At 67.2% G+C, this 9,908-nt stretch overlaps 2 protein-coding genes across 2 annotated transcripts; one reads left to right on the forward strand and one right to left on the reverse strand.

Moving 5' to 3' along the window:
• Positions 1–888: 888 nt before the first annotated feature.
• LOC148592075 (BTB/POZ domain-containing protein 17-like) lies at positions 889–3,190 on the forward strand. Its single transcript, XM_088535832.1, has 3 exons — positions 889–1,000; positions 1,675–1,951; positions 2,026–3,190. The coding sequence occupies exons 1-3, from the start codon at positions 907–909 to the stop codon at positions 3,104–3,106; spliced, it is 1,452 nt and encodes a 483-aa protein (XP_088391958.1). The 5' UTR covers positions 889–906; the 3' UTR covers positions 3,107–3,190.
• Positions 3,191–4,109: 919 nt separating this feature from the next.
• Positions 4,110–9,808, reverse strand: LOC148592076 (dynein axonemal intermediate chain 2-like). Its single transcript, XM_088535881.1, has 12 exons — positions 9,556–9,808; positions 9,321–9,482; positions 9,129–9,250; positions 8,396–8,538; positions 7,873–7,986; positions 6,488–6,627; positions 6,155–6,277; positions 5,775–5,998; positions 5,425–5,560; positions 4,939–5,085; positions 4,604–4,831; positions 4,110–4,253 (listed from the first exon to the last, which is right to left on the reverse strand). Exons 1-12 carry the CDS (start codon positions 9,736–9,738, stop codon positions 4,110–4,112), a joined length of 1,866 nt encoding a protein of 621 aa, XP_088392007.1. The 5' UTR covers positions 9,739–9,808.
• Between the last annotated feature and the right edge of the window lie 100 nt (positions 9,809–9,908).

Consider the following 9,908-nt stretch of genomic DNA (forward strand, 5'->3'; position numbering starts at 1 on the left):
GTCTGGAGGGCATCCATGTGTGCCCAAGTACCCCCAGCTTCCCTAGGCACCAGGGCCCCCAGTTCTGCTGTGCTTTATACCCACACTGGGCAGCGGGGCTGCAGCTGGGGCTGCTCACGCCTGATTAGGGGCTCTGCAGAGCGGTGAGCACGGGCTCCGCGCTTCCATCAGCACTGCCGCGCACGAGCTGCCGCCGCGCGGCTGCTGGCACTAATCCCATCCATGCCGACAGCCACTCAATACCCGGCACCGACTAATTTCCCCGCGCGGCGCTGGTCCCGGCAGCCCTTGACACCGCTGTCATGCAACCAAGGTCGCCAGGGCTCCGTGGTGACCTTGCCTGGTGGCTGTCACCCCGCGGCCGTGCCAAGCCCCCTATCCACGGCGCTAGCCGGCGCGGGGCCAGTGGAGGCTGGCACGGGGCGTGCACGGAGTGCTTGGCTGCAAAGGCTGGGAAAAGGGCAGGCGGTTCCTGCCGGCAGCCCGGATGCCATGGAGATGGGAGGGCGAGCGCTGCCACCCGCATGAATAGCCCTGAGGCCGGGCGGCGCGGGGGAGCACCGGGGCCGCGTGTGCCCTGCATGCAAAGGGGCTCCGGAGCTGCGGCCCCGCGGGCACAACGCGCCCGGGCGGGATGCGCAGCCGGGAATGGGTGCGCGTGGCACGAGCCAGGGCCCCGCGCGGAGCCCGGCGCTCGCGGGGCGCCCCTTGCCGCGGCTCCGGGGTGCCGGGGGCCGCGCGGGATCGATTCCGGCCGGGAAGCGGTTCCCTTGGAAACGGCCGGTCCCAGTTTCCACCAATCAATGTGCGGGCGCGCGGGCTGGGAGGGTCGTGGCCTACATAAGCGGGCGGCGGGCACCGCGCGCCACCGCGGCGCTGAGCCCCGGCAGATGCGCTTGCGAGGCCATGGCGAGGCTGACGGGGGCCCGGGCCGGCCCGGCCCGGCGCTGGGGCTGCGCCGCCGCCGCCTTCCTCCTCCTCCTCCTCACCGTGCAGGCCGGTAAGGGCGCCCGCGGAGCGGGGAGGCCGGGGCCAGGGGTGGCCATGGTGTGATTGCCCTCGCCGCGAGGCCGGCTCCTTCCCACCTGCGTGTCCGGTGATCTTGCAGCTCTCTGGTTGGAAGGGTTGGGATGAGACGGATTTGGGACCCAGGGGGCCTGACTGGAGCGGCTGTGCCATGATCCATGGCTGTGCCGTGATCCATGGTTGTGCTATGATCATGGTTGTGCCCATGGCCATGGCACGATTTGGAGCCCAGTTGTTCTCCACAGAGGTGCCCAGCGCCCAGGACGCTGTGGCGCCGGGAGCCCTGCAAAGGAGCCATATCAGGCACTGCTGCGCTCCCGATCCCATTCCAAATCCCTTCTTAGCCAGCCTTAAGCCGGAGTCGGGAAGGATAATCCGCAGCGTCGCCGCCCGGCAAGACGTAGATTTGAGATGCACGGGGCCAAACTCATCCTGGGGGAGAGGCGCAGCGGTTCGGGCAGCGGGAGGAGGAGGAGGGGGAGGAAGGTTGCACCGGCCGCACCCGGCCCTATCCCCATGGTCCTGGGGACCTGGCGTGGGGACATTCAGCCCCGATGCCTGTCCCGGGGGCGGACGGAGCTGCGTGGGCACCAGGGGATCCCAGGCGCATGGCAGGGCCCTCACTGGGACGGTGCCGTCTGCCCGCAGCCCAGCGAGCCGAGCTCAGCGGCGACGCCACGGCCGCCACCATCAACCACTCGCTGACGCTGCTGCAGCGGCTGCAGGAGCTGCTGCAGAGCGGCAACGGCAGCGACGCGGTGCTGCAGGTGCACGCGGCGCCCGCCGCCGATGCCAAGGTCTTCCACGTGCACCAGCTGCTGCTGGGCCTGCAGAGCGACGTCTTCGAGGGGCTGCTGCGCAACCAGAGCGTGCTCACCCTGCACGAGCCGCCCGAGAGCGCCGCGCTCTTCGACAAGTTCCTCAGGTGCACGGCGTGGCGCGGGGCGGCACGGTGGGGACACGGGGACGCCGCGCTCACCGCGGCCGCGCTCCCCCCAGGTACCTGTACTGCGGCGGCGTCTCCATCCTGCTGCACCAAGCCATCCCCATGCACCAGCTGGCCACCAAGTACCGCGTGCGGGCGCTGCAGCGCGGCGTGGCCGACTACATGCGGAGCCACCTGGCCAGCGAGTCGAGCCAGGGCCACGTGGTGGGCTGGTACCAGTACGCGGCGCGCGTGGGCGACCGGGCGCTGCAGGAGAGCTGCCTGCAGTTCCTCGCCTGGAACCTGTCGGCCGTGCTGGCCAGCGCCGAGTGGGCCTCGGTGAGCGCCGAGCTGCTGCTGCTGCTGCTGGAGCGCTCCGACCTGGTGCTGCACAGCGAGCTGGAGCTCTACACGGCCGTGGAGGGCTGGCTGGGCCGGCGGCAGCCCGAGGCGGCCGTGGCGGAGCGCGTGCTGCGCGCCATCCGCTACCCCATGATCGCGCCGGCGCAGCTCTTCCGGCTGCAGGCGCAGTCGGCGGCGCTGGCGCGGCACCGCGCCGCCGTGCACGACCTGCTCTTCCAGGCCTTCCAGTTCCACGCCGCCTCGCCGCTCCACTTCGCCAAGTACTTCGACGTCAACTGCAGCATGTTCCTGCCGCGCAACTACCTCGCGCCCGCCTGGGGCGCCCAGTGGGTCATCAACAACCCGGCGCGCGACGACCGCAGCACCAGCTTCCAGACCCAGCTGGGCCCCAGCAGCCACGACGCCGGCAAGAGGGTCACCTGGAACGTGCTCTTCTCGCCGCGCTGGCTGCCCATCAGCCTGCGCCCCGTCTACTCGGACTCGGTGTCGGGCGCGCTGCAGCCGGCGCGCATCGAGGACGGCCGCCCCCGGCTCGTCATCACGCCGGCCACCAGCAGCTCCGACTTCGCCGGCGTGAGCTTCCAGAAGACGGTGCTGGTGGGCGTGCGGCAGCAGGGCCGCCTGCTGCTCAAGCACGCCTACAGCTTCCACCAGAGCTCCGACGAGGTGCCCGACTTCCTGGCGCACGCCGACCTGCAGCGCCGCACCTCCGAGTACCTCATCGACAACGCCCTGCACCTCCACATCATCGTCAAGCCCGTCTACCACGCGCTCATCAAGGCCAAGAAGTAGCGCCGTGGCCGTGGGGGACGGCCCTACCCACGTCCCCGGGCTCCTCCCGGCCTCTTCTCCTCCCTCCCTTACGTAGATGGAGGTCCCTGTGCCGGGAGGGGACCCCCCCGTCTGCCGCTGTCCTGCGGGATGGGGGGTCCCCGTCCCTGCGGTGCCTCCGCACGGTCCCTGCCGCGGGCTCAGCTCCCCCTCGGGGAGCTGCCACCCTGGGCATGATGGGGACAGGGACACCCCCCTGGTGTCCCAGGGACACGCGGCGTGGGGGTCCTGCTGTGCTGGCCCAGGAGCTGCCGGCTGCAGAGCCCCGGCGCTCGGGATGGGCTCCGGGAACCCGGCTGCTCCCTCCCTCCTGCTCCCAATAAAGGCAGAAACGGAGCCCGGGCGCCTCTGGGTTCCTCTTGGCGCGGGAGCCTGGCGGGGCTGTGGTTAATGCAGCCCCCCCAGTGCAGCCCCCCAGCGGGGCTGGGCACGCGGGTGCATCTCGGGGGTGCTGGGCATCAGTGGGGTCCCTTCCCAACACTGCCCGGTCACATCCCGCAGGGCCACGGCCATCACCGTGGCCTTGGGCCTGAGCTTCGGGGCCAGCCTGGCCAGGGGGTTCTGGGTCCCAGAGGCAGCTGGGTGGGATGCGGAGGCACCATCCCGGCTGCGCCGCGGTCAGCAGCTACCTCCAGCCCTCGGGAGAAGGGGAGGAGAAGGGACGCGGCCTTCCCACCCTCTGCTCCACGCTGCTGCGACGGGAGAGGAAACGCGGCTCGGAAGCCTCCTGTTTATTCATCCAAAGGGGAAAAGCGGGAGGGCAAAGGGCCAGGGAGCATCTGGGACTGACTCAGAGGTCTCTCCACCGCCCAGGGCGCCGCTTCGCGGCTCTGGCTCCTGCGGAGAGCGCGGGGGCCGCGGAGGGGCCCGGGCAGAGCCCTGGCGCGGGGCTGGCGCGTCGTGTGCCCTCACCGGGCGTCCCGCCACCGGGACCGAGGAGGGGGAATGAGGCACAAAGCTGGAATCAGCCGTCCTTGGTAGCAGCCTCCTCCTCTTCCTCCTCTCCCTCCTCCTCCTCCTCCTCATCCTCCTCTTCGCCCTCAAACCCTGGCAGCTTGCTCTCTCCTTCCTCCTCTTCCTCTCCTGCTTCACCTGTATCACCTTTATCCTGAAAAGCAGAGGCTTGGTCTGAAGGAAATAAAGAAACTAACATAAGGGCTTCACCAGCTGTGTTCCTTACTCTCCTTTACCGTTTTGTGCAGAGCTGTGTCCCCTGCCCCACGCAGCCGCTCGCTGTCGGCTTTGCCCCCGTTCTGCCACTTTGGCGTGGCAGTGGCACCGTACCCTGGCCCCAGGAAGGGCTTCAGCGAGTCCCCCGTCCCTGGGGCTTTCCCTACAGCAGGGCTAGCTCATCCCAGGGCCCATCCAGCCCCGGGCACGGCCAGACCCGGGCGATGCTCTGTGGGCACCTGCCCACCGGCTCCGGGGACACCGGAGCCGGTGCCGCCGCGCTCGTACCTTGGCCTGCAGGCGCCTGGCCTCGTCCCGCGCCCTCCTGCGCAGCTCCGCCTCGATGGCCTCGAGGAACTCGCTGCGGACGCGCTCGAGCAGCTCGGGGAGACTCTCCTCGGGCGCCTCCTCCTTGCCCTCCTCGATCCGCGCCTCCGAGCGCACGCGCTCCTTGAGGCGCATCTCGCGGTGCCGGGCCTCCAGGATCTTCTCCCGCTTCGTCTCCCGCTCGAACATCTGGGCAGAGCGGGGCTGCCCTGAGGACACCGCTCCGCATGGGGACGGCGTCGCGCCGGGGCCTTTGCTCCATCGCGACGTGTCCGGCCGCCCCGGAGGGCACCTACGGCCGTGGCCAGGGTCTTCTCGTTCCGCTGCAGGGTGCAGAGCCCCGAGGAGATCTCCAGCAGCGTGACGGTGCCCAGCTTGGAGCCGCAGCCCACGAAGCAGCCGTTGTCCTGCAGGCGCAGGCTGAAGAGCGGCTCGTCGCAGATCTGCGGAGGGAGGACGGGTGGACGTGGGCGCTCGGCCCTGGCGCGGCAAGAAACGGCTGCGAACGGGGGCTGCGAGGGATGCTAGAAACCCGCTGGATCCTAAAGTGCAAACGTGGGGGCAGGCCGAGCCGCAGGCACAGCTCAAGGGGAAGGTCACCTGCCCGTTGGTGGAGCGAATCCAGGCCCAGCACGGGGCTGCGCACGCTGCCCGGCGCCCGGCTCCGTGCCCGGCTCCATCTGCTCTGCCAGGCGGCGCGGCCGCTCTGCCAGCTCCTCCTGCTGCTCCGAGGGCAGCGGGAACGGGAGCGGAGGGGAAAACGGCGCCGCGCGGGAGCCAACCTTCAGGCTGAGGGAAGGGTCGTTCTGCTTGAAGAGGAAGTCCCAGATGTCCAGCGTCCCGTCCAGCTTGGTGGTGAAGAAGACGGCCGGCCTCACGGTGCTCCAGCAGCCGTCAGTGAGGTAGGAGAGGTGGTACCTGCGGGCAGGGCCGCGCGGAGCCCGGCTGCAGCCCCAGCGCAGGGACGGGAACGTCCCCGTTCCAGCGCCCTTGGCTGCGCCGGCACCTCTCTGCCTTGGTCACTGCCCCACCAGCTGCTCCTCCTCGACCGAGCAGACCAGACCCTGCTGCTCATCCATCTCGGAATTCTTTCACACAGAGAAGGACCGTTTTTTGCAGAGGTTACACCTACTTGGTCCACATAATTGATGATTCTTTGCTCTCCTCTGACCAGATCCGAGCGGTCCAGTCCCCGACTGTCAGGAAGAACTTGGGGTAGAAGGGGTTCCTGGACAGCGCGTACACAGGCCCGTGGTGGCCGCTGTAGGTGCCGGAGATCTTTTCGGGGGGTGTCTTGGCCTTGCGGTTGCAGGTGATGACGATGCCCTGCTCCGTGCCCACCATGAACTTGGTGGGCTGGGGGCGGGAGCGGCAGAGAGGAGCCGTCAGAGGGTCCGGGAGCCCGTGGTGCAGGGGACAGGGCCCTGAGGAGCCCGTTGCAACCTGCAGCACGGCCAGCGCCGTCCATCGAGACGAGGGCAGGGGGAGCCCGTGCCGGGCCGCGGCGCTCACCATGGTCGGCTCGAACTCCAGCGAGATGGCACCCAGGGCGTTCTCCAGGAGCCCCTTGCGGGTGATGTCCAGGACGAGCGTCTCGGTGGGCTCGGACAGCTTGCGGATGTCCCACCACAGCACCTGCGGGGACGAGCAGGGGAGCGGTGCTGCAGGACGGGCTAGGCCAAATCACTGCCTGCGGGTCACATCCCCCTCTGTCCCCATCATTCCCAGGGAATGCAGGGACCTGGGACCAGGGGCTGGTCACGCGGGCAGGGGAAGCTCTTCTGCACCTGCCAACCATGGGCCCTGCACGAGTCCCTGCCCCTCTTCTCTGCTCCTGCCCGTTACCTGCCCGTCGGTGGAGGCCGAGAAGCACTCGGTGCCGGTTTTGGACTGCAGCCAGATGGTTCCGTACACGGGATCCCTGTGGCTGAACTCCACGGTGGAGACCTCCACGGGCAGCCTCCCCTTGCGCGTGTCCCAGTAAGCTGGGAAGGGAAAGAGGCTCTCGTGAGCTGCACCAGCCCCCTTGGCTCCTTCGCTTCCTGGCACTTCCCGGGAGGTGCTGAAGCCAGGATAGGGCAGAGCTCTCCTTGCGGCGCCCAGGGGTGCCCAGCCTGAGAGGAGCCCGTTTGCAGCAGCACGGCAGGATGCTGGGCAAAGCGGGTTGCTGCCGGCTCCAGGCTGGATGGTGGCAACCCCTCAAACCAGCACAGCGTTCCCGCTGCAGGGATTTCCCGGGGTGGGTGTCCTGAGCCCCTGGAAGCAGCTCACCCTGCCGCGTGCCCCTGCGCTGCACGAGGGCTCCAGCAAGAGCCCCAGCTCGTGCCAGCTCCAAGCAGCAGCTCCTGATGAGCCGCGCGGGTGCCCCGACCTGGCTGCGGGCTCCTGTGTGTCCCAAGGGCCCTGCCTGAGGACGGCAGCTCCTTCCCTCGCCCGGCTGGGCCGCGGTGGCACCGAGCCGCGCGCTCCCTCCTGATCGCTTCCAATTAGGCAACGGGACGTGACGGAGGCTGCTCTGCTGGGCCCCTGCCAGCGCCCGCGGAGCGCCGGGAAGGTCAAGGTGAAACCCACCCTCCTGCAGCACCCCCGAGCGGGCAGGCACAGCCCGGCAGCGCACGCCCCGTCAGATCCGATTGCCGCCGCAAACGGCAAGGAAAACACCAGCATGAGGGCAATTAAATCAACGGGCTCGCGTGGCTGACTAAATAACAAAACCCTGAATGGAGCTGGCAAAGAGGGGCCCTTTTCTAAGCACGTGTAACAGCAGTGTGAAAACAACTCAGTGGATGAAATGATGGCAGCTCTTCTGAGCTTTTGGCACACGGAGCTGCGGGGCCGCAGGAGCCCAGCACGTCGGCAGGGAAGAGCGGAGCTGAGCGCACGGGAATGGGGAAGAGCAGGGCTGAGCGCACGGGGATCCCACGCTGCTCCTCACACACGTGTGCCCGCGTGCCCACAGACCGGGCACCGCGCGCCAGGGCCGGCAGCCTCCCCGGAGCTGCCGGGGTAAAGCCCTGCCGAGCTCCGGGCCGCTGCCCTCTCCTCCTGTCACCCATGCAGGTGTGAGCCTGCCCTTCCCTGCCCTTCCCGGCGCTCCGGGGATTCCTGGCTGCAGCACCAGGGACGTTACGCTGTTCCTGGGTGTAGCAGTGCTGGAACGAGGCTCTCACCAAATTAAACGAAGCCAGTCCCTCATTAAATGGGTGTCACGCCTAATCCATCTCCCTTACCGATCTGCCCGTTGTAGCAGCCGCCTGCCAGGATGTGCGAGTCTTTGGGGTTGTATTCCAGGCTCACGAGAGGCGAGGACGGCTTGAGAACCAGCTCCGGCTTGTTGGAGTTTTCTACCAAGAAGGGGTGAGTAAAGAGCAAAGTGAGATGGGAGCCTCGCAGGAAACAACCTCCCGCTCCAGAGCAGCCCCTGGTGCCGCTCCGGGCTGCCCCTTCCTTCATTATCCGAGGGGAAGTGACCCGCAGAAACGTGGGCACCGCAGGTACCCCGGTGATGATGTGTAGTGGGAGTCTAGTGCTCATTTTATTAGTTATTAGTGGTTATTTTCCATCTCTTGGCCAACTTTCAGATCCCCTTTCTCCCTTCCTTTACATTGATCTGTGGGCCAACGATGAAATTAAAACCTCTCGTCACCCCCTCTGAGGGCCGCGAGGCTTCGCCACATCCGTGAGATGCTTTAAAAGCACAAAGTGCTTTTGCCGCAGCAGCAGAAAGACCGGCCCAGCTCCCCTTCCCCTTACCGAGATCCCAGATGTACGAGTCAAAGCTCATGTCCTTCACGTTTTGCTGGAACTCCAGGCTGGAATAAGCTACTGCCAGTTTCTTGCATCCATCGGGGTGCCAGGAGAGATGCGTGGCTGTCCTCTTGGTAACATTTGGGTCCCTTTTTGGCAGCAGGACATCAAACACAGACATTAGCTTGCTAACAGCTCTGTCATGCCTCGGGCTCAGCGACTCCCAAAGGAAACTGCGGGAATCGCAATTAAAACAAGCCACAGCCCTTGAGTACTGGCTGCGGGAAACGATTCCCTAGGGGACCAGGTGGTGGGGGAGAAGAGTCGGTGATTTAATAAAGTCTTTCCAGTTACATGCTTCTAAGAATCCAATTACGTTACTGGATCTGACTTTTAGAAATGACCTAACAGCGCCTGACATTTGAAAATGATCTTTGAGACACACACACACACACACACACACACACACACACAGGGAAGCCGGTGTGGGAGCTGCTGTTGGAAGATGCCCAGAGCTGCTTCTCCTCCTGGATACAGCGGGGTGCCCGGCAGGAGCCACCGGAGATCCCGAGCACGGGTCCCCACAGACCGGGCTGTGACAGCTCTCTCCATCCACGAAGTGACCCAACACTACCCTCAAACCACTGCTTTTTTCCCACCTCCTCTGTCTCCGGAGGGCTCAGCCAGCTCCGCGGCACCCCGGGGACACCGGCGCGGCGGGCGTAGCACCCCGCGCTACCTGATGACATTGATGGTTTTGGCGGAGGGCGGCTCGTCGTCCACCTCGGCCATCTCCTCCTCTCCAAAGTAGTCCTCGTAGATGTTGATGGCGTTGTTCTGCTTGATGCAGTGCTCCATGAGCTGCAGGGAGGCGCCGTCAGAGGTGGCCCCGGGAGCCGCCGGGGCGCGGGGACGGCGGCGGCGGCCTTACGGTGCCGAGGTGCGTGATGGTGTTGATGTAGTGCTCGTCCTTCTCCACTTTCTTGCGGAAGCGGATGGTCTGCTCCATCTCGTGCGGGTTGATGTCCTTGGGCCAGCCGCCCTCGGTGTGGTGCACGCCGCGCGTTTCCACCTCCACGCGCTCCGTGTTGACCTGCAGGGCGCGGGGCGGTGGGAGCGGGCGGCGGGCGGCCCTATCCGCGCTGCCCCGCGCGCGCTGCCCGTACCTCGTGCTCGGACATGTCGCTCGTGTGCTGCACGTGGGCGTCCACGGGGCTCCTGGGCACGAAGGCGGCGGCGGCGCTGGGGTCGGGCGCGATGTCCACGGTCACCTCGGCCGCCCGCTCCGAGAAGTTGCAGGGGCGGCCGAAGTCGCTGCGCTTCTTCGTGTACACGTACACGATCTCCATGGCGGCCCCCAGGCTTTTCCGGGCTCTTTTCCCTGATTCTCCCCTCCTCGTACCCCTCCCCCCGCACTGGGGGCCCAGGCGTCCGGGCCCCCCCCCCCCCCCCCACCAAGCGCGGCCGCTCTTAGGACGCGTCCGGCGTTGCCTGGCAACGCGCTCACGTGGCAGCCGTT

Source organism: Tinamus guttatus, unplaced genomic scaffold (genome assembly GCF_059628265.1).
Source record: "Tinamus guttatus ecotype Peru unplaced genomic scaffold, ASM5962826v1 Tinamus_guttatus_pri_ptg000649l, whole genome shotgun sequence".
In the NCBI taxonomy this organism is placed as follows: Eukaryota; Metazoa; Chordata; class Aves; order Tinamiformes; family Tinamidae; genus Tinamus; species Tinamus guttatus.